Genomic DNA, 24,257 nt, shown 5'->3' with positions numbered 1-24,257 from the left:
AAATTGGACCACAAAAGTTGTTGTCCAGTTTCTCCTGAGTACGCTGATGCCCCATGTGTGGGGGTAAACCACTGTTTGGGCACACGTGGGGGCTCAGAAGGGAAGTAGTGACTTTTGAAATGCAGACTTTGATGGAATGGTCTGCGGGCGTCACGTTGCGTTTGCAGAGCCCCTGGTGTGCCTAAACAGTAGAAACCCCCCACAAGTGACCCCATTTTGGAAACTAGACCCCCCAAGGAACTTATCTAGATATGTGGTGAGCACTTTGAACCCCCAAGTGCTTCACAGACGTTTACAACGCAGAGCCGTGAAAATAAAAAATCATTTTTCTTTCCTCAAAAATGATGTTTTAGCAAGCAATTTTTTATTTTCTCAAGGGTAACAGAAGAAATTGGACCCCAGTAATTGTTGCGCAGTTTGTCCTGAGTATGCTGGTACCCCATATGTGGGGGTAAACCACTGTTTGGGCACACGTCGGGGTTCGGAAGTGAGGGAGCACCATTTGAATTTTTGAATACAAGATTGGCTGGAATCAATGGTGGCGCCATGTTGCGTTTGGAGACCCCCTGAAGTGCCTAAACAGTGGAAACCCCTCAATTCTACCTCCAACACACCCCTAACCCTTATCCCAACTGTAGCCGTAACCCTAATCACAACCCTAACCCCAACACACCCCTAACCACAACCCTAACCCCAACACACCCCTAACCCTAACCACAACCCTAATTCCAACCCAACTCTAAGGCTATGTGCCCACATTGCGGATTCGTATGAGATTTTTCAGCATCATTTTTGAAAATTTCCAGTGTTTTTTGTGCGGATTTCACCTGTGGATTCCTATTGAGGAACAGGTGTAAAACGCTGCGGAATCCGCACAAAGAATTGGCATGCTGCGGAAAATACAACGCAGCGTTCCCGCGCGGTATTTTCTGCACCATGGGCACAGCGGATTTGGTTTTCCATATGTTTACATGGTACTGTAAACCCGATGGAACACTGCTGCGGATCCGCAGCGGCCAATCCGCACCGTGTGCACATAGCCTAATTCTAAAGGTATGTGCACACGCTGCGGAAAACGCTGCGGATCCGCAGCAGTTTCCCATGAGTTTACAGTTCAATGTGAACCTATGGGAACCAAAAATCGCTGTACACATGCTGCGGAAAAACTGCACGGAAACGCAGCGGTTTACATTCCGCAGCATGTCACTTCTTTCTGCGGATTCCACAGCGGTTTTAGAACTGCTCCAATAGAAAATCGCAGTTGTAAAACCGCAGTGAAATGCGCAGAAAAACCGCGGTAAATCCACGATAAATCGGCAGCGGTTTAGCACTGTGGATTTTTCAAATCCGCTGCGGAAAAATCCGCATAGGACCAGAATACGTGTGCACATACCGAAACCCTAACCCTAGCCCTAACCCTACCCCTAACCCTACCCCTAACCCTACCCCTAGCCCTAACCCTAACCCTAACCCTACCCCTAACCCTAACCCTACCCCTAACCCTACCCCTAACCCTAACCCTAGTTCTTACCCCAACCTTAGTGAAAAAAAAAAAAATTCTTTATTTTTTTTATTGTCCCTATCTATGGGGGTGACAAAGGGGGGGGGTCATTTACTATTTTTTTTATTTTGATCACTGAGATAGGATATATCTCAGTGATCAAAATTCACTCTGGAACGAATCTGCCGGCCGGCAGATTCGGCGGGCGCACTGCACATGCGCCCGCCATTTTGGAAGATGGCGGCGCCCAGGAAAGAAGACGGACGGACCTCGGGCGGCCAGGTAAGTATAAGGGGGGGGAGATCAGGGCACGGGGGGGGGCGTCGGAGCACGGGGGGGTGGATCGGATCATGGGGGGGGGGGTGGATCGGAACACGGGAGGGAGGATTGGAGCACGGGGAAGGATTGGAGCACGGGGTGAGGGATCGCTGTGCGGGGGGGGGGTGGATCGGAGCACGGGGGGGGTCGCTGTGTGCGGGGGGGGGATCGGAGTGCGGGGGGGTTTGATTGCAGCACAGGGGGTGTGATTGGTGCACGGGGAAGCGGACAGGAGGACGGGGGAGCGGAGCACAGGACGGAGGGGAGCGGACCACAGATCGGGGGGCTGGGGGGGCGATCGGAGGGGTGGGGTGGGTGCACATAAGTGTTTCCAGCCATGGCCGATGATATTGCAGCATCGGCCATGGCTGGATTGTAATATTTCACCAGTTTTTTAGGTGAAATATTACAAATCGCTCTGATTGGCAGTTTCACTTTCAACAGCCAATCAGAGCGATCGTAGCCACGAGGGGGTGAAGCCACCCCCCCTGGGCTAAACTACCACTCCCCCTGTCCCTGCAGATCGGGTGAAATGGGAGTTAACCCTTTCACCCGGCCTGCAGGGACGCGATCTTTCCATGACGCATATGCTGCGTCATGGGTCGGAATGGCACCGACTTTCATGACGCAGCGTATGCGTCAAAGGTCGGGAAGGGGTTAAAGATTTTTCTGTATTTTCATGACTATGAAAATTGTACATTCGCACTGAAGGCATCAAAACTATGAATTAACACATGTGGAATTATATACTTAACAAAAAAGTGTGAAACAACTGAAATTATGTCTTATATTCTAGGTTCTTCAAAGTAGCCACCTTTTGCTTTGATGACTGCTTTCCACACTCTTGGCATTCTCTTGATGAGCTTCAAGAGGTAGTCACCGGGAATGGCTTTCACTTCACAGGTGTGTCCTGTCAGGTTTAATAAGTGGGATTTCTTGCCTTATAAATGGGGTTGGGACCATCAGTTGTGTTGTGCAGAAGTCTGGTGGATACACAGCTGTTAGTCCTACTGAACAGACTGTTAGAATTTGTATTATGGCAAGAAAAAAGCAGCTAAGTAAAGAAAAACGAGTGGCCATCATTACTTTAAGAAATGAAGGTCAGTCAGTCCGAAAAATTGGGAAAACTTTGAAAGTGTTCCCAAGTGCAGTTGCAAAAACCATCAAGCGCTACAAAGAAACTGGCTCACATGAGGACCGCCCCAGGAAAGGAAGACCAAGAGTCACCTCTGCTTCTGAGGATAAGTTTATCCGAGTCACCAGCCTCAGAAATCGCAGGTTAACAGCAGCTCAGATTAGAGACCAGGTCAGTGCCACACAGAGTTCCAGCAGCAGACACATCTCTACAACAACTGTTAAGAGGAGACTTTGTGCAGCAGCCTTCATGGTAAAATAGCTGCTAGGAAACCACTGCTAAGGACAGGCAACAAGCAGAAGAGACTTGTTTGGGCTAAAAAACACAAGGAATGGACATTAGACCAGTGGAAATCTGTGCTTTGGTCTGATGAGTCCAAATTTGAGATCTTTGGTTCCAACCACCGTGTCTTTGTGCGACGCAGAAAAGGTGAACGGATGGACTCTACATGTCTGGTTCCCACCGTGAAGCATGGAGGAGGAGGTGTGATGGTGTGGGGGGGCTTTGCTGGTGACACTGTTGGGGATTTATTCAAAATTGAAGGCATACTGAACCAGCATGGCTACCACAGCATCTTGCAGAGGCATGCTATTCCGTCCGGTTTGCGTTTAGTTGGACCATCATTTATTTTTCAACAGGACAATGACCCCAAACACCTCCAGGCTGTGTAAGGGCTATTTGACCAAGAAGGAGAGTGATGGGGGGATACCCCAGATGACCTGGCCTCCACAGTCACCAGACCTGAACCCAATCGAGATGGTTTGGGGTGAGCTGGACCGCAGAGTGAAGGCAAAAGGGCCAACAAGTGCTAAGCATCTCTGGGAACTCCTTCAACATTGTTGGAAGACCATTCACAGTGACTATCTCTTGAAGCTCATCAAGAGAATGCCAAGAGTGTGCAAAGCAGTCATCAAAGCAAAAGGTGGCTACTGTGAAGAACCTAGAATATAAGACATAATTTCAGTTGTTTCACACTTTTTTGTTAAGTATATAATTCCACATGTGTTAATTCATAGTTTTGATGCCTTCAGTGTGAATGTACAATTTTCAGAGTCATGAAAATACAGAAAAATCTTTACATGAGAAGGTGTGTCCAAACTTTTGGTCTGTACTGTATAGGGCAAAAATCATATAAAGAAATTGTGCAGATACGACCAGATCACAAAGTATATAACATTCAAACATGTATTAACAATAAATCATACATAAATAATAAACATGAGCATAAATAGACGAGCAGAAGCCAATGCAGCAGCGCACAAATATACACGGATACAGGATAATAATAAGGAAACCTCTATAATACAAAGCAAAGCACAGGACGGAAGTGTAAAATAGGAGCAGAGTCGGCTGGGAAGGAAAAACAAGAGCAAGTGCAACCAACACCACAGCTATAATGAAAGGTCCCCGGGTCATAGTGACTTACCCCCCCATCAGCCGGACCGCTGTCGCCCCCGTGTGGTCACTATAATAAGCTATAGAAGAGGCATAGTGTCTTACCCCCATCAGCCGGACCGCTGTCGCCCCCGTGTGGTCACTATAATAAGCTACAGAAGGGGCATAGTGACTTACCCTCCCTCAGCCGGACCGCTGTCGCCCCCGTGTGGTCACTATAATAAGCTACAGAAGAGGCATAGTGTCTTACCCTCCATCAGCCGGACCGATGTCGCCCCCGTGTGGTCACTATAATAATCTACAGAAGGGGCATAGTGACTTACCCCCCATCAGCCGGACCGCTGTCGCCCCCGTCTGGTCACTATAATAAGCTACAGAAGAGGCATAGTGACTTACCCTCCATCAGCCGGACCGATGTCGCCCCCGTGTGGTCACTATAATAATCTACAGAAGGGGCATAGTGACTTACCCCCCATCAGCCGGACCGCTGTCGCCCCCGTCTGGTCACTATAATAAGCTACAGAAGGTGCATAGTGACTTACCCTCCATCAGCCGGACCGCTGTCACCTCCGTGTGGTCACTATAATAAGCTACAGAAGAGGCATAGTGACTTACCCTCCATCAGCCGGACCGCTGTCGCCCCCGTGTGGTCACTATAATAAGCTACAGAAGAGGCATAGTGACTTACCCTCCATCAGCCGGACCGCTGTCACCTCCGTGTGGTCACTATAATAAGCTACAGAAGAGGCATAGTGACTTACCCTCCATCAGCCGGACTGCTGTCGCCCCCGTCTGGTCACTATAATAAGCTACAGAAGGGGCATAGTGACTTACCCTCCATCAGCCGGACCGATGTCGCCCCCGTGTGGTCACTATAATAATCTACAGAAGGGGCATAGTGACTTACCCCCCATCAGCCGGACCGCTGTCGCCCCCGTCTGGTCACTATAATAAGCTACAGAAGGGGCATAGTGACTTACCCTCCATCAGCCGGACCGCTGTCACCTCCGTGTGGTCACTATAATAAGCTACAGAAGGGGCATAGTGACTTACCCTCCATCAGCCGGACCGCTGTCGCCCCCGTGTGGTCACTATAATAATCTACAGAAGGGGCATAGTGACTTACCCTCCATCAGCCGGACCACTGTCTCCCCTGTGTGGTCACTATAATAAGCTACAGAAGGGGCATAGTGACTTACCCTCCATCAGCCGGACCGCTGTCACCTCCGTGTGGTCACTATAATAAGCTACAGAAGGGGCATAGTGACTTACCCTCCATCAGCCGGACCGCTGTCGCCCCCGTGTGGTCACTATAATAAGCTACAGAAGAGGCATAGTGACTTACCCTCCATCAGCCGGACCGCTGTCACCTCCGTGTGGTCACTATAATAAGCTACAGAAGAAGCATAGTGACTTACCCTCCATCAGCCGGACCGCTGTCGCCCCCGTGTGGTCACTATAATAAGCTACAGAAGAGGCATAGTGACTTACCCTCCATCAGCCGGACTGCTGTCGCCCCCGTCTGGTCACTATAATAAGCTACAGAAGGGGCATAGTGACTTACCCTCCATCAGCCGGACCGCTGTCGCCTCCGTGTGGTCACTATAATAAGCTACAGGAGGGGCATAGTGACTTACCCTCCATCAGCCGGACCGCTGTCACCTCCGTGTGGTCACTATAATAAGCTACAGAAGGGGCATAGTGACTTACCCTCCATCAGCCGGACCGCTGTCACCTCCGTGTGGTCACTATAATAATCTACAGGAGGGGCATAGTGACTTACCCTCCATCAGCCGGACCGCTGTCACCTCCGTGTGGTCACTATAATAAGCTACAGAAGGGGCATAGTGACTTACCCTCCATCAGCCGGACCGCTGTCGCCCCCATGTGGTCACTATAATAAGCTACAGAAGAGGCATAGTGACTTACCCTCCATCAGCCGGACTGCTGTCGCCCCCGTGTGGTCACTATAATAAGCTACAGGAGGGGCATAGTGACTTACCCTCCATCAGCCGGACCGCTGTCGCCTCCGTGTGGTCACTATAATAAGCTACAGGAGGGGCATAGTGACTTACCCTCCATCAGCCGGACCGCTGTCACCTCCATGTGGTCACTATAATAAGCTACAGAAGGGGCATAGTGACTTACCCTCCATCAGCCGGACCGCTGTCACCTCCGTGTGGTCACTATAATAATCTACAGGAGGGGCATAGTGACTTACCCTCCATCAGCCGGACCGCTGTCACCTCCGTGTGGTCACTATAATAATCTACAGGAGGGGCATAGTGACTTACCCTCCATCAGCCGGACCGCTGTCACCTCCGTGTGGTCACTATAATAAGCTACAGAAGGGGCATAGTGACTTACCCTCCATCAGCCGGACCGCGGCCAGCAGGTCGGACACTGTGGTTTCATTGGCGAGTGTGAGGACGTGGCCGCTGCAGACTGGGGCGCTGCTGCCCTGCAGGAGATCGCTCACAGATCTTGATGCCGTATCCGCCAGCAGGTAACATCTGGAGCCGACGGCTTTTCCCAGCGCCTCCCACTGCGTCCTGTCCTGTCCGCAGAGAGAAGAGGGGCCATTACTGACGATCTGGGGGACCCTGGGAGAAATGAGATTCACAACAAGACCCCTAAGAACGGCGACCTCACCGGAGGCTTCGCACCTCCTCGGCTGCAGCTTCACGGCCGCCATTGTCCTACAGCCAGAGAGTATCTCACTTGCTTATGATTTGTATAGCGCACGGGAAACACACGGCTGCTGCAGAACCTCTTCCATCGAGAGCAGTGTTTCACAAGCTCCAGTCCTCGTCACTGCCACCAGATCCCCGAATTGCAGAGGAGAGAGATCCTGCTTCCATCTCCGGCCATAAGGAAATCGAGGATGTGTGATCTTCTGGGTTCCATGAGGACGGGATCTCTGTCTAGATCACAGAGGGCTGCACATGGCCGTCCTTTTCTGCCGCAGCCATGTTGGATTCCACCCACTGGCTGTTGTGCGGCAGGACGTTATCACCGCAATGACGCCGTATGACATCACACCTCGCCAGTTATAACAGCACCGTGTACACACGACACTATAAAGGGTTAACGGCGACATTACCTCTCTCCTGAACGGGTCCAGTAATGCGATGATGGCGGCGTGAGTGCTAATTAAATCCACGTACAGGTCGACCATCTCGTCAGGACTCTTCCAGGTGCCACTGACGACTTCGTATCTCCCTCTGTTCTGTAAAGATGCGGGAAATGTAACGAGGTGGAAGGTCGCCTGCGACAAACTAACAGAAAGCGTTTTATCTGTTACATTTGCTTTAATCAGCGCAGCTCGCCACTTACATAGTCCATTAATTCGTGGGCCGCACAATTGATGGCTAAGTACACGTCTGTCCCCGGTTGTAGGCAGAGTCGTTGGCAGGCGTCTCGTACTATCTCCAGAGGTTGGTCCAGGCGGTCACACGCGAGGACGAGGCAGCCGAGCGACGACACGCTCCTGACTACCGACTGCAGGGATTAGACACAAAGACGAGGACTGAACACCATATCCTCACCCCACGACACAGACAGGGCCGCTGCTTCTACAACGCCACCTCGCATCAGCTACTGACACGGTCACCCCTCTTGCTCATGGCAGACTGCGACGTATCAACAGGCAACCCTGGCACAATGACACCACTAAAAAGCTCCGGCAAGTGTCCAGGGTCGAAGAGCGGCGTTGGAAGAAAACACATTCGCAAGACGACTTCACTGCATTCAAACAGGCAACACTCGCTTTCAGATCAGCTCTCACCTCTGCTAAACAGGCGACTTCACAGCCCTCGTATCCTCCCTACCCTAAAACCCAGTTATTCAAAACCTTTAACTCCCTCCTCCGCCCCCCACTGCCCCCTCCAACCTCCCTCAACTCTGCTGATGACTTTGCCACACACTTCAAAAATAAGGGTAAGTTCACACAGGGAGTTTTTGCTGCTTTGTTTTTCTGCAGCAAAACCTGATGTTCTTGGCAAGAAAGAAGCTGCGTCAAAAACGCAGGTTTAAGTGCGTTTTTGGTGCATTTTTTGTTGCATATTTGGTGTGTTTTTAGTGCATTTTGTTGGTGCGTTTTTTTTTCTCTTTGTCTGTGCTAAACTCCTTGGATTGTCAGGAGCGAAAACGCAGCAAATAATGATACCTTGCGTTTTTGCTGCGTTTTTTTCAACACCCATTCAAGTCAATGAGTGAAAAAACGCAGCAAAAATGCTGAAAGTAGTGACATGCTCTATGTCCAAAAAAACGCAGCAAAGCACAAAATACTGATCAAACAAAAAACCAATGTGTGTGCATGAGATTTCTGAAATCTCATAAGCTTTGCTGGTACTGTAAAAAGCAGCTGAAAATTAGCATAAAAAAGGCAGCAAAAACGCTCTCTGTGAACGCACCCTAAGATCGACCAAACAAGGCAAGTCTTCACTGTTCAACCACCACAACCCCTTTGTATACCAGACGAATGCCCAAACCCCATAACCTCCCTATCCAGCATCACTGAAGGGGGGCTTAATTGTCTCCTCTCCAAATCGCACCTCACCACCTGTGCGCTCGACCCCATCTCCTCCCACCTCCTCCGCAACCTCACCTCCACACTTATCCCATCCCTAACCCACCTCTTCAACCTATCACTAACTTCTGGCACCTTCCCTTTTGCGTTCAAACATGCCACAATCACGCCTATACTTAAAAAGCCAACCCTCAATCCAACTGCTATGTCCAGCTATCGTCCAATATCACTGCTCCCATTCGCTTCCAAACTTCTGGAGCAGAACGTCCACTCTGAACGCTCCTCCAACCTCTCATCTAACTTGTTGTTCGACAATCTACAATCTGGTTTCCACCCCATCACTCAACTGAGACTGCCCTGAGCAAAATCAGTAACGACCTACTTACAGCCAAAGCTAACAGTAACATAGTAACATAGTTAGTAAGGCCGAAAAAAGCTATTTGTCCATCCAGTTCAGCCTATATTCCATCATAATAAATCCCCAGATCTACGTCCTTCTACAGAACCTAATAATTGTATGATACAATATTGTTCTGCTCCAGGAAGACATCCAGGCCTCTCTTGAACCCCTCGACTGAGTTCGCCATCACCACCTCCTCAGGCAAGCAATTCCAGATTCTCACTGCCCTAACAGTAAAGAATCCTCTTCTATGTTGGTGGAAAAACCTTCTCTCCTCCAGACGCAAAGAATGCCCCCTTGTGCCCGTCACCTTCCTAGTATAAACAGATCCTCAGCGAGATATTTGTATTGTCCCCTTATATACTTATACATGGTTACATCGCCCCTCAGTCGTCTTTTTTCTAGACTAAATAATCCTAATTTCGCTAATCTATCTGGGTATTGTAGATCTCCCATCCCCTTTATTAATTTTGTTGCCCTCCTTTGTACTCTCTCTAGTTCCATTATATCCTTCCTGAGCACCGGTGCCCAAAACTGGACACAGTACTCCATGTGCGGTCTAACTAGGGATTTGTACAGAGGCAGTATAATGCTCTCATCATGTGTATCCAGACCTCTTTTAATGCACCCCATGATCCTGTTTGCCTTGGCAGCTGTTGCCTGGCACTGGCTGCTCCAGGTAAGTTTATCATTAACTAGGATCCCCAAGTCCTTCTCACTGTCAGATTTACCCAGTGGTTTCCCGTTCAGTGTGTAATGGTGATATTGATTCCTTCTTCCCATGTGTATAACCTTACATTTATCATTGTTAAACCTCATCTCCCACCTTTCAGCCCAAGTTTCCAACTTATCCAGATCCATCTGTATAGACAATTCTCTATACTCCTCCTTCTAGTCCTCTGCTTTCCACACAGTTGACCACTGCCTCCTACTACAGATCCTCTCCTCCTTTGGCATCAAAGACCTCGCCCTATCCTGGATCTCCTCGTACCTTTCCGACCACACATTCAGCTTCTCCCACTCCCACACTACCTCCTCATCCCACCCTCTCTCTGTTGGAGCCCCCCAAGGCTCTGTCCTAGGACCCTTACTCTTCTCAATCTATACACTTGGCCTGGAACAACTCACAAAGTCCCATGGATTCCAGTACCACCTCTATGCTGATGACACTCAGATCTACCTCTCTGGCCCAGACGTCACCTCTCTGCTGTCCAGAATCCCAGAGTGCCTATCAGCCATATCCTCCTCCTCCTCTCGCATCCTCAAACTCAATGTGGACAAATCTGAACTCATCATCTTTCCTCCATCTCATAGATCTTCCTTACCTGACCTATCTATCGCAGTCAATGACATCACGCTTTCCCCCGTACCGGAAGTCCGCTGCCTCGGAGTAACCCTTGACTCTGCCCTGTCCTTCAAACCACACATCCAAGCTCTGTCCACCTCCTGTCAGCTCCCATTCCCTCAGATTATCCAGTTTAAATTACTAACACTGACCTACAAAGTCATCCACAACCTGTCTCCTCCATATATCTCTGAACTAATCTCCCGATATCTTCCCTCACGTGATCTCCGGTCCTCCCAAGACCTCCTTCTCTCCTCCACACTTATTCGCTCCTCATCCAACCGCCTCCAAGACTTCTCCCGAATATCCCCCATCCTCTGGAATTCTTTGCCCCAACACGTCCGACTATCAACCACATTCGGATCCTTCAGACGGAACCTGAAAACCCGTCTCTTCAGGAAAGCCTACAGCCTGCACTGACCCCGCTACCGCCTCACCAACATCGGAGATACCGCCTCACCAACACCGAAGCTACCGCCTCACCAACACCGGAGCTACCGCCTCACCAACACCGAGGCTACCGCCTCACCAACACCGAAGCTACCGCCTCACCAACACCGAAGCTACCGCCTCACCAACACCGGAGCTACCGCCTCACCAACACCGGAGCTACCGCCTCACCAACACCGGAGCTACCGCCTCACCAACACCGGAGCTACCGCCTCACCAACACCGGAGCTACCGCCTCACCAACACCGGAGCTACCGCCTCACCAACACCGGAGCTACCGCCTCACCAACACCGGAGCTACCGCCTCACCAACACCGGAGCTACCGCCTCACCAACACCGGAGCTACCGCCTCACCAACACCGGAGCTACCGCCTCACCAACACCGTAGCTACCGCCTCACCAACACCGTAGCTACCGCCTCACCAACACCGAAGCTACCGCCTCACCAACACCGGAGCTACCGTCTCACCAACACCGGAGCTACCGCCTCACCAACACCGAAGCTACCGCCTCACCAACACCGAAGCTACCGCCTCACCAACACCGGAGCTACCGTCTCACCAACACCGGAGCTACCGTCTCACCAACACCGGAGCTACCGCCTCACCAACACCGGAGCTACCGCCTCACCAACACCGAAGCTACCGCCTCACCAACACCGGAGCTACCGTCTCACCAACACCGGAGCTACCGCCTCACCAACACCGAAGCTACCGCCTCACCAACACCGGAGCTCCTGCAACCCTCAACCTACTGTCTCCTTCCCCATAATCCTGTAGAATGTAAGCCCGCGGGGGCAGGGTCCTCGCCCCTCAGTCTGTGATTGGTAGATTGGTTACTGTAAGTGATATCTGTATCTTGATGTAACCCCTTCTCATGTACATCACCATGGAATCAATAGTGCTATATAAATAAATAATAATAATACCAATCAAGAGACAGAAGCCAGAAAACCGCACAAATCACACACATTACAGAGCTCCGCCATTACCGTCTGATAAAAGAGTGGTCAGAACAGTCACAGGTTCAGCCGTGCGTCGTGTCACTGCGCCATCGCCCCCACAGCTCTGCTGTACTAATGTCAGAAGCCACCAGATCAACTCTGTGTCCCGCAGACCTCAGGGCACTTCCCCAACCAGACATGGTAGAGAGCGGCGGCATCTCACTGCAGATTACTGGGAAGACTCCTCTATCCTCCTCCAGACTCCACTATCCTCCTCCAGACTCCTCTGTCCTCCTCCAAACTCCTGGGGGAGCAGCGGCGCGGAGCTCACGTGACAATGACAACTAATGTTATTCTCCTGTCCCTGCAGCCACACAATGCAGCCGTCCGTCACCCGGCCTCCAGCAGGGAAGATCTGCATAATCCCACAGTCACTGCGCCCAGAGCGTCCTCAATCAGTATAACGGCACCGACCTGACACTGTCTGTAGTCACTGAGCACAATCCTGATCACAGGTATCAGTGTAATCAGTATAACGGCACAACCTGACACTGCCTGTAGTCACTGAGCACAATCCTGATCACAGGTATCAGTGTAATCAGTATAATGGCACCGACCTGACACTGTAGTCACTGAGCACAATCCTGATCACAGGTATCAGTGTAATCAGTATAACGGCACCGACCTGACACTGTCTGTAGTCACTGAGCACAATCCTGATCACAGGTATCAGTGTAATCAGTATAACGGCACCGACCTGACACTGCCTGTAGTCACTGAGCACAATCTTGATCACAGGTATCAGTGTAATCAGTATAACGGCACTGACCTGACACTGTCTGTAGTCACTGAGCACAATCCTGATTACAGGTATCAGTGTAATCAGTATAACGGCACCGACCTGACACTGTCTGTAGTCACTGAGCACAATCCTAATCACAGGTATCAGTGTAATCAGTATAACGGCTCCGACCTGACACTGTCTGTAGTCACCGAGCACAATCCTGATCACAGGCATCAGTGTAATCAGTATAACGGCGCCGACCTGACACTGTCTGTAGTCACTGAGCACAATCCTGATCACAGGTATCAGTGTAATCAGTATAACGGCACCGACCTGACACTGTCTGTAGTCACTGAGCACAATCCTGATCACAGGTATCAGTGTAATCAGTGTAACGGCACCGACCTGACACTGTCTGTAGTCACTGAGCACAATCCTGATCACAGGTATCAGTGTAATCAGCATAACGGCACCGACCTGACACTGTCTGTAGTCACTGAGCACAATCCTGATCACAGGTATCAGTATAATCAGTATAACAGCACCGACCTGACACTGTAGTCACTGAGTACAATCCTGATCACAGGTATCAGTGTAATCAGTATAACGGCGCCGACCTGACACTGTAATCACTGAGCACAATCCTGATCACAGGGCACTTTAATATGATTTTTCATCCATGACCTGGACTAATACCAGGAGCGTGTAGACTTTTCCTGTATACATATATACCCACTCTGTAACACATGCCTATGTGCCCAGATGAGGACGCTCTGGCAGCAGTGACTGTGGGATTATGCAGATCTTCCCTGCAGGAGGCCGGGGTGACGGACGGCTGTATTGTGTGACCACAGGGACAGGAGAATAACATTAGTTGTCATTGTCACACGAGGCCCGCGCCGCCGCTCCCCAGGTGTATTGTCTGCCCTGAAATCCATTACAGCGTGTTAATTGCATTAAATAGCGCGGTTTAATAAAGCCGTCACTTGTGGTGAATTAAGCTGGCAGCATAAAAAAGGGGCGCAGAGAATACACGGAAATCACCTGTCACCGCGTTATTACTGAGTGCTCCCGCTGGCGGGGGGTCATTATCTACACGGCCATAGAGCAGCACAGCACCACCGGTCATTTACATGTTATAGTGAGCGACTAATGCCGTACCCAAGACCCGCGATATACAGGACAGGTGCTATATACAGGCAGACGAGGTGTATATAGGTTTACACTTACTCCGCTCTTACTCTGTGTCTCCATTTGCTTCAGTATCTGTGTCTGGAGAGATGAGACCAGGTCCAAACTCTAGAAAAAAAAGAAGGGTAAGGACCGGAGAGATGGGGCCGAGGATCAGAGATGGGGGCATGAGAGATGGGGGCTGCGGATCAGAGACAGGGACATGAGAGATGGGGAAGAGGATCAGAGACAGGGGCATGAGAGATGGGGCCGAGGACCAGAGACGGGGACATGAGAGATGGGGAAAAGGATCAGAGACGGGGACATGAGAGATGGGGCCGAGGATCAGAGACGGGGACATGAGAGATGGGGCTGAGGATCAGAGACGGGGACATGAGAGATGGAGCTGAGGATCAGAGATGGGGACATGAGAGATGGGGAAGAGGATCAGAGACAGGGGCATGAGAGATGGGGCCGAGGATCAGAGACGGGGACATGAGAGATGGGGCCGAGGATCAGAGACGGGGCATGAGAGATGGGGAAGAGGATCAGAGATGGGGCATGAGAGATGGGGAAGAGGATCAGAGACGGGGACATGAGAGATGGGGCCGAGGATCAGAGACGGGGCATGAAAGATGGGGAAGAGGATCAGAGACGGGGCATGAGAGATGGGGAAGAGGATCAGAGACGGGGCATGAGAGATGGGGAAGAGGATCAGAGACGGGGCATGAGAGATGGGGGCTGAGGATCAGAGATGGGGGCATGAGAGATGGGGCCGAGGATCAGAGACGGGGGCATGAGAGATGGGGAAGAGGATCAGAGACGGGGGCATGAGAGATGGGGAAGAGGATCAGAGACGGGAGCATGAGAGATGGGGGCTGAGGATCAGAGACGGGGGCATGAGAGATGGGGGCTGTGGATAAGAGACGGGGGCATGAGAGATGGGGCCGAGGATCAGAGACGGGGACATGAGAGATGGGACCGAGGATCAGAGACGGAGACATGAGAGATGGGACCGAGGATCAGAGACGGAGACATGAGAGATGGGGCCGATGATCAGAAACAGGAGCATGAGTGATGAAGCCGGGGAGGCGGTACGTCGGGGGGAGGCAGCATGTCGGGGAAAGGCTGTATATTGGGGGCAGGCAGTATGTCGGGGGAGGCTGTATGTCGGGGGGCTGACCCTCACCTGTGTGGTCGCTGTCCCCGGCGGAGGGATCACCAGGACCTCTTTCATGAGGTTGAGTTTTCCGGGAGAGGACTTAGCGCAGCTCAGCAGTGAGATCAGGGGGACCGCAGTCACTGGCTCTGGGGGCGACTGCAGAAGAGACAAGGATTAAAGTCGGTTGTTTTCTTCTATCCTCAAAATCACCTAAACGTGATATATGAATGGGCTGCGAATATATAATAAGGGGGTGGGACAAAGACAGAATATATAATGAGGGGGAGGGACACATTCATGAGTATATGAGGGGCGGGGCCCAGCAGGAATATATAATGAGGGGGAGGGACACACTGAATATATAATGAGGGGCGGGCACATTAAGAATATACAGTATAATGAGGGGGAGTGGCACAGAAGGAATATATAATGAGAGGGAGTGGCACAACAGGAATATATAATGAGGGGGAGTGGCACAACAAGAATATATAATGAGGGAGAGGGGCACAGCAGGAACATCTACCCTCCATACCAGTGGATCAAGATCGACAAGAGGAAATCACCCTGTTGCAGCACCATGCATACAGGCTCGCCATTCGTGACGAGTTCAATCCCTTTTTGCCAAGAGTGTGCAAAGCAGTCATCAAAGCAAAAGGTGGCTACTGTGAAGAGCCTAGAATATAAGACATAATTTCAGTTGTTTCACACTTTTTTGTTAAGTATATAATTCCACATGTGTTAATTCATAGTTTTGATGCCTTCAGTGTGAATGTACAATTTTCATAGTCATGAAAATACAGAAAAATCTTTAAATGAGGCTGGTTTCACACTTGCGTTTCAAAACGCATGCGTTTTAAAAAAAAAACGCATGGTGAAAAAACGCATGTAAACGCGTGCAAACGCTGCGTTTTTTTTGACGCATGCGTTTTTGCATGTGGTGAAAAAAATGCGGCGTTTTGACGCCTTTACATGAGTTTTTTCATGCGTTTGCGTTTTTTAAACGCATGCAGATAAATATGTGACAGCTGCCAATCATCAAAATAAAGTTAAAAACCCACTATAAACAGAAAGAGCTAGGGTTAGGGTTAGGGGTAGGGTTAGGGGTAGGGATCCTAACCCTAACCCTAAAGGGATCCTAACCCTAACCCTAAAGGGATCCTAACCCTACCCCTAACCCTACCCTTAAAGGGATTAGGGTTAGGGGTAGGGTTAGGGGTAGGGTTAGGGGTAGGGTTAGGGTTAGGGGTAGGGTTAGGATCCCTTTATCAATTTTATGGTGTGGGGTGGTTTATCAGTGTGTTTTTTTGTGCAAACGCATGTGGTTAAAAACGCATGCGTTTACATAGACAGCAATGCATTTTTTTGGCGCAAAAAAAACGCCGCTAAAAATACTACATGTTGCATTTCTGCAACACAACGCATGCAGAAAAAAACGCATGCGTTGCAAAAACGCGTCAAAACGCATACAAAAAAACGCATGCGTTTTTAATGTTAAATATAGGGGGGAAAACGCATGCGTTTTTTTTTGCGTTTTTTACCGCAAAAAAGCAACAAAAAAACGCAAACCCTGAGAAGGTGTGTCCAAACTTTTGGTCTGTACTGTATGTGGAAAAAAAAGACCTTTTGGTGGAAAAGTTTTCATTAAACCCTACCTATAGTGGAAGGTGGAAAAAGAGCCCAAATTGTACAGTCCACCATTAAATACTCAAAATCCTGGAATCAGTTTTCATGGTTCCGGTTACAACAGAATATGAGAACGTCTCAGGATGAAGTTGAGTACAACTCATGGTTACTGAAACTTGGCAATGGAGAGTTGTCAAATGTGTATGGTCTACCAGAAGACACAATTCAAATCCCGAATTCTTTTATTGGAGAGGGCGATTTAATTACAGCTATTTTTGGCGACTCATTTGAGATTACCGATGCAACGGTAGAATCAATTGCCAATAAAGCAATTCTTACGCCATTGAATGATGACGATCACGCCTTCAAGAACAAAATTTGTTGTCAAGTTCAAGGTGAACACTCAACATATGGCTCCTTCAACACAATTGCTGAAGAGGAGGGTGTGATTCTCACAGATTACCCTGGAGAGTTTCTTAACTCTTTGAATCCCACTGGGATGCCTCCTCATGAACTAAAGCTGAAACCAGGAGCTGTAATTATGCTCCTGCGTAAGCTTAACAGAAAGCGTGGCCTTTGTAATGGCACAAGGCGTTATGTGAAAAGCTTAAAAGCAAACGTTCTTCATGCCAAAGGGTCAGACAGTTCTTATTCCAAGAATTGACCTGATTTCCAAAGATGAAAACTTGCCAGTCCAGATGCCACGCCGTCAATTTCCTGTCATGTTGGCTTTTGCAATGACCATCAATAAATCTCAGGGACAGTCCTTGGATATTGCAGGACTTCATTTGCCTCTCCGAATGTTTTCACACGGGCAGATATATGTGGCTTTCTCCAGGGGACGGAAAAGCCAACAAATAAGGATCAAAATATTGGAGACACACAAGCAGGGTAAACTTATTCCTAACGTTAACAAATGGTTTACTGTCAACTGTGTGTACAAAGAAGTCTTTTATGAAGCTTTTTAACAATTGTAAAAGCCAAAAAGTGGGACTAACTCCAAGCCGCGGTCTACGCACCAAACATTGGGCATGGGCAGGGCCTAGGGGCAGATCCCAAGTGCGCTCAACCATGTGAAATACGCTAAGGAACATTGAGATATAACGCTATCGGCGAGCTCTACCTATTCACTTCCTTTAGGAATAGCACTATCGGATAGCTCTACCCGTTCATTTTCTTTAGGAATAGCACTATCGGCTAGCTCTACCCGTTCATTTCCTTTAGGAATAGCACTATCGGCTAGCTCTACCCGTTCATTTTCTTTAGGAATAGCACTATCGGCTAGCTCTACCTATTCACTTCCTTTAGGAATAGCACTATCGGCTAGCTCTACCCGTTCATTTCCTTTAGGAATAGCACTATCGGATAGCTCTACCCGTTCATTTTCTTTAGGAATAGCACTATCGGATAGCTCTACCCGTTCATTTCCTTTAGGAATAGCGCTATCGGCTAGCTCTACCCGTTCATTTCCTTTAGGAATAGCACTATCGGCTAGCTCTACCCGTTCATTTCCTTTAGGAATAGGGCTATCGGCTAGCTCTACCCGTTCATTTCCTTTAGGAATAGGGCTATCGGCTAGCTCTACCCGTTCATTTCCTTTAGGAATAGCACTATCGGCTAGCTCTACCCGTTCATTTCCTTTAGGAATAGGGCTATCGGTTAGCTCTACCCGTTCATTTCCTTTAGGAATAGGGCTATCGGCTAGCTCTACCCGTTCATTTCCTTTAGGAATAGCACTATCGGATAGCTCTACCCGTTCATTTTCTTTAGGAATAGCACTATCGGATAGCTCTAGCCGTTCATTTTCTTTAGGAATAGCACTATCGGCTAGCGCTACCCGTTCATTTTCTTTAGGAATAGGGCTATCGGCTAGCTCTACCCGTTCATTTTCTTTAGGAATAGCACTATCGGCTAGCTCTACCCGTTCATTTCCTTTAGGAATAGGGCTATCTGCTAGCTTTACCCGTTCATTTCCTTTAGGAATAGCACTATCGGCTAGCTCTACCCGTTCATTTCCTTTAGGAATAGCGCTATCGGCTAGCTCTACCCGTTCATTTCCTTTAGGAATAGGGCTATCGGCTAGCTCTACCCGTTCATTTCCTTTAGGAATAGGGCTATCGGCTAGCTCTACCCGTTCATTTCCTTTAGGAATAGCACTATCGGCTAGCTCTACCCGTTCATTTCCTTTAGGAATAGCACTATCGGATAGCTCTACCCGTTCATTTCCTTTAGGAATAGCACTATCGGCTAGCTCTACCTGTTCATTTCCTTTAGGAGTAGGGCTATCGGCTAGCTTTACTCGTTCATTTCCTTTAGGAATAGCACTATCGGCTAGCTCTACCCGTTCATTTTCTTTTGGAATAGCACTATCGGCTAGCTATACCCGGTCATTTTCTTTAGGAATAGCACTATCGGCTAGCTCTACCCGTTCATTTCCTTTAGGAATAGCGCTATCGGCTAGCTCTACCCGTTCATTTCCTTTAGGAATAGCACTATCGGCTAGCTCTACCCGTTCATTTTCTTTAGGAATAGCACTATCGGCTAGCTCTACCCGTTCATTTCCTTTAGGAATAGCGCTATCGGCTAGCTCTACCCGTTCATTTCCTTTCGGAATAGCACTATCGGCTAGCTCTACCCGTTCATTTTCTTTAGGAATAGCACTATCGGATAGCTCTAGCCGTTCATTTTCTTTAGGAATAGCACTATCGGATAGCTCTACCCGTTCATTTTCTTTAGGAATAGGGCTATCGGCTAGCTCTACCCGTTCATTTCCTTTAGGAATAGGGCTATCGGCTAGCTCTACCCGTTCATTTCCTTTAGGAATAGGGCTATCGGCTAGCTCTACCCGTTCATTTCCTTTAGGAATAGGGCTATCGGCTAGCTATACCCGTTCATTTCCTTTAGGAATAGCACTATCGGCTAGCTCTAGCCGTTCATTTTCTTTAGAAATAGGGCTATCGGCTAGCTCTACCCGTTCATTTTCTTTAGGAATAGGGCTATCGGCTAGCTCTACCCGTTCATTTCCTTTAGGAATAGCACTATCGGCTAGCTCTACCCGTTCATTTTCTTTAGTAATAGGGCTATCGGCTAGCTTTACCCGTTCATCTCCTTTAGGAATAGCACTATCGGCTAGCTCTACCCGTTCATTTCCTTTAGGAATAGGGCTATCGGCTAGCTCTACCTGTTCATTTCCTTTAGGAATAGGGCTATCGGCTAGCTCTACCCGTTCATTTCCTTTAGGAATAGGGCTATCGGCTAGCTCTACCCGTTCATTTCCTTTAGGAATAGCACTATCGGCTAGCTCTAGCCGTTCATTTTCTTTAGAAATAGGGCTATCGGCTAGCTCTACCCGTTCATTTTCTTTAGGAATAGGGCTATCGGCTAGCTCTACCCGTTCATTTCCTTTAGGAATAGCACTATCGGCTAGCTCTACCCGTTCATTTTCTTTAGTAATAGGGCTATCGGCTAGCTTTACCCGTTCATCTCCTTTAGGAATAGCACTATCGGCTAGCGCTACCCGTTCATTTCCTTTAGGAATAGCACTATCGGATAGCTCTACCCGTTCATTTTCTTTAGGAATAGCACTATCGGATAGCTCTACCCGTTCATTTCCTTTAGGAATAGCGCTATCGGCTAGCTCTACCCGTTCATTTCCTTTAGGAATAGCACTATCGGCTAGCTCTACCCGTTCATTTCCTTTAGGAATAGCACTATCGGCTAGCTCTACCCGTTCATTTCCTTTAGGAATAGGGCTATCGGTTAGCTCTACCCGTTCATTTCCTTTAGGAATAGGGCTATCGGCTAGCTCTACTCGTTCATTTCCTTTAGGAATAGCGCTATCGGCTAGCTCTACCCGTTCATTTCCTTTAGGAATAGAGCTATCGGCTAGCTCTACCCGTTCATTTCCTTTAGGAATAGGGCTATCGGCTAGCTCTACCCGTTCATTTCCTTTAGGAATAGCACTATCGGCTAGCTCTACCTGTTCATTTCCTTTAGGAGTAGGGCTATCGGCTAGCTTTACTCGTTCATTTCCTTTAGGAATAGCACTATCGGCTAGCTCTACCCGTTCATTTTCTTTTGGAATAGCACTATCGGCTAGCTATACCCGTTCATTTTCTTTAGGAATAGCACTATCGGCTAGCTCTACCCGTTCATTTCCTTTAGGAATAGCGCTATCGGCTAGCTCTACCCGTTCATTTCCTTTAGGAATAGCACTATCGGCTAGCTCTACCCGTTCATTTTCTTTAGGAATAGCACTATCGGCTAGCTCTACCCGTTCATTTCCTTTAGGAATAGCGCTATCGGCTAGCTCTACCCGTTCATTTCCTTTAGGAATAGCACTATCGGCTAGCTCTACCCGTTCATTTTCTTTAGGAATAGCACTATCGGATAGCTCTAGCCGTTCATTTTCTTTAGGAATAGCACTATCGGATAGCTCTACCCGTTCATTTTCTTTAGGAATAGGGCTATCGGCTAGCTCTACCCGTTCATTTCCTTTAGGAATAGCACTATCGGCTAGCTCTACCCGTTCATTTTCTTTTGGAATAGCACTATCGGCTAGCTATACCCGTTCATTTTCTTTAGGAATAGCACTATCGGCTAGCTCTACCCGTTCATTTCCTTTAGGAATAGCGCTATCGGCTAGCTCTACCCGTTCATTTCCTTTAGGAATAGCACTATCGGCTAGCTCTACCCGTTCATTTTCTTTAGGAATAGCACTATCGGCTAGCTCTACCCGTTCATTTCCTTTAGGAATAGCGCTATCGGCTAGCTCTACCCGTTCATTTCTTTTAGGAATAGCACTATCGGCTAGCTCTACCCGTTCATTTTCTTTAGGAATAGCACTATCGGATAGCTCTAGCCGTTCATTTTCTTTAGGAATAGCACTATCGGATAGCTCTACCCGTTCATTTTCTTTAGGAATAGGGCTATCGGCTAGCTCTACCCGTTCATTTCCTTTAGGAATAGGGCTATCGGCTAGCTCTACCCGTTCATTTCCATTAGGAATAGGGCTATCGGCTAGCTCTACCCGTTCATTTCCTTTAGGAATAGGGCTATCGGCTAGCTTTACCTGTTCATTTCCTTTAGGAATAGGGCTATCGGCTAGCTCTACCCGTTCATTTCCTTTAGGAATAGGGCTATCGGCTAGCTCTACCCGTTCATTTCCTTTAGGAATAGCACTATCGGCTAGCTCTAGCCGTTCATTTTCTTTAGAAATAGGGCTATCGGCTAGCTCTACCCGTTCATTTTCTTTAGGAATAGGGCTATCGGCTAGCTCTACCCGTTCATTTTCTTTAGGAATAGGGCTATCGGCTAGCTTTACCCGTTCATCTCCTTTAGGAATAGCACTATCGGCTAGCGCTACCCGTTCATTTCCTTTACGAATAGTGCTATCGGCTAGCTTTACCCGTTCATTTCCTTTAGGAATAGCACTATTGGCTAGCGCTACCCGTTCATTTCCTTTAGGAATAGGGCTATCGGCTAGCTTTACCCGTTCATTTCCTTTAGGAATAGCACTATCGGCTAGCGCTACCCGTTCATTTCCTTTAGGAATAGGGCTATCGGCTAGCTTTACCCGTTCATTTCCTTTAGGAATAGCACTATCGGCTAGCTCTACCCATTGATTTCCTTTAGGAATAGCACTATCGGCTAGCTCTACCCGTTCATTTCCTTTAGGAATAGGGCTATCGGTTAGCTCTACCCGTTCATTTCCTTTAGGAATAGGGCTATTGGCTAGCTCTACCCGTTCATTTCCTTTAGGAATAGCACTATCGGCTAGCGCTACCCGTTCATTTCCTTTAGGAATAGGGCTATCGGCTAGCTCTACCCGTTCATTTTCTTTAGGAATAGCACTATCGGCTAGCTCTACCCGTTCATTTCCTTTAGGAATAGGGCTATCGGCTAGCTTTACCCGTTCATTTCCTTTAGGAATAGGGCTATCGGCTAGCTCTACCCGTTCATTTCCTTTAGGAATAGGGCTATCGGCTAGCTCTACCCGTTCATTTCCTTTAGGAATAGCACTATCGGCTAGCTCTAGCCGTTCATTTTCTTTAGAAATAGGGCTATCGGCTAGCTCTACCCGTTCATTTTCTTTAGGAATAGGGCTATCGGCTAGCTCTACCCGTTCATTTTCTTTAGGAATAGGGCTATCGGCTAGCTTTACCCGTTCATCTCCTTTAGGAATAGCACTATCGGCTAGCGCTACCCGTTCATTTCCTTTACGAATAGGGCTATCGGCTAGCTTTACCCGTTCATTTCCTTTAGGAATAGCACTATCGGCTAGCGCTACCCGTTCATTTCCTTTAGGAATAGGGCTATCGGCTAGCTTTACCCGTTCATTTCCTTTAGGAATAGCACTATCGGCTAGCTCTACCTGTTCATTTCCTTTAGGAGTAGGGCTATCGGCTAGCTTTACTCGTTCATTTCCTTTAGGAATAGCACTATCGGCTAGCTCTACCCGTTCATTTTCTTTTGGAATAGCACTATCGGCTAGCTATACCCGTTCATTTTCTTTAGGAATAGCACTATCGGCTAGCTCTACCCGTTCATTTCCTTTAGGAATAGCGCTATCGGCTAGCTCTACCCGTTCATTTCCTTTAGGAATAGCACTATCGGCTAGCTCTACCCGTTCATTTTCTTTAGGAATAGCACTATCGGCTAGCTCTACCCGTTCATTTCCTTTAGGAATAGCGCTATCGGCTAGCTATACCCGTTCATTTTCTTTAGGAATAGCACTATCGGATAGCTCTACCCGTTCATTTTCTTTAGGAATAGGGCTATCGGCTAGCTCTACCCGTTCATTTCCTTTAGGAATAGGGCTATCGGCTAGCTCTACCCGTTCATTTCCTTTAGGAATAGGGCTATCGGCTAGCTCTACCCGTTCATTTCCTTTAGGAATAGGGCTATCGGCTAGCTTTACCTGTTCATTTCCTTTAGGAATAGGGCTATCGGCTAGCTCTACCCGTTCATTTCCTTTAGGAATAGGGCTATCGGCTAGCTCTACCCGTTCATTTCCTTTAGGAATAGCACTATCGGCTAGCTCTAGCCGTTCATTTTCTTTAGAAATAGGGCTATCGGCTAGCTCTACCCGTTCATTTTCTTTAGGAATAGGGCTATCGGCTAGCTCTACCCGTTCATTTCCTTTAGGAATAGCACTATCGGCTAGCTCTACCCGTTCATTTTCTTTAGGAATACGGCTATCGGCTAGCTTTACCCGTTCATCTCCTTTAGGAATAGCACTATCGGCTAGCGCTACCCGTTCATTTCCTTTACGAATAGTGCTATCGGCTAGCGCTACCCGTTCATTTCCTTTAGGAATAGCACTATCGGCTAGCGCTACCCGTTCATTTCCTTTAGGAATAGGGCTATCGGCTAGCCTTACCCGTTCATTTCCTTTAGGAATAGGGCTATCGGCTAGCGCTACCCGTTCATTTCCTTTAGGAATAGCACTATCGGCTAGCGCTACCCGTTCATTTCCTTTAGGAATAGCACTATCGGCT

General features: G+C 48.5%; 1 protein-coding gene across 1 annotated transcript in view; it reads right to left on the bottom strand.

Moving 5' to 3' along the window:
- ENO4 (enolase 4) overlaps positions 1-24,257 on the bottom strand; it is a 65,804-nt gene that overhangs the window by 10,161 nt on the left and 31,386 nt on the right. The window contains exons 6-10 of the mRNA XM_069754390.1: positions 15,163-15,291; positions 14,034-14,102; positions 7,686-7,850; positions 7,453-7,578; positions 6,717-6,906 (exon numbers count right to left, since the gene is read on the bottom strand). Of these exons, the coding sequence (XP_069610491.1) occupies positions 6,717-6,906; positions 7,453-7,578; positions 7,686-7,850; positions 14,034-14,102; positions 15,163-15,291 (679 nt within the window). The remainder of the gene's footprint in view (positions 1-6,716; positions 6,907-7,452; positions 7,579-7,685; positions 7,851-14,033; positions 14,103-15,162; positions 15,292-24,257) is intronic.

This window comes from Ranitomeya imitator, chromosome 2 (genome assembly GCF_032444005.1).
Source record: "Ranitomeya imitator isolate aRanImi1 chromosome 2, aRanImi1.pri, whole genome shotgun sequence".
In the NCBI taxonomy this organism is placed as follows: domain Eukaryota; kingdom Metazoa; phylum Chordata; class Amphibia; order Anura; family Dendrobatidae; genus Ranitomeya; species Ranitomeya imitator.
Note: the sequence above shows the minus strand (reverse complement) of the source record. Positions and strands in the feature narration are given on the sequence as shown.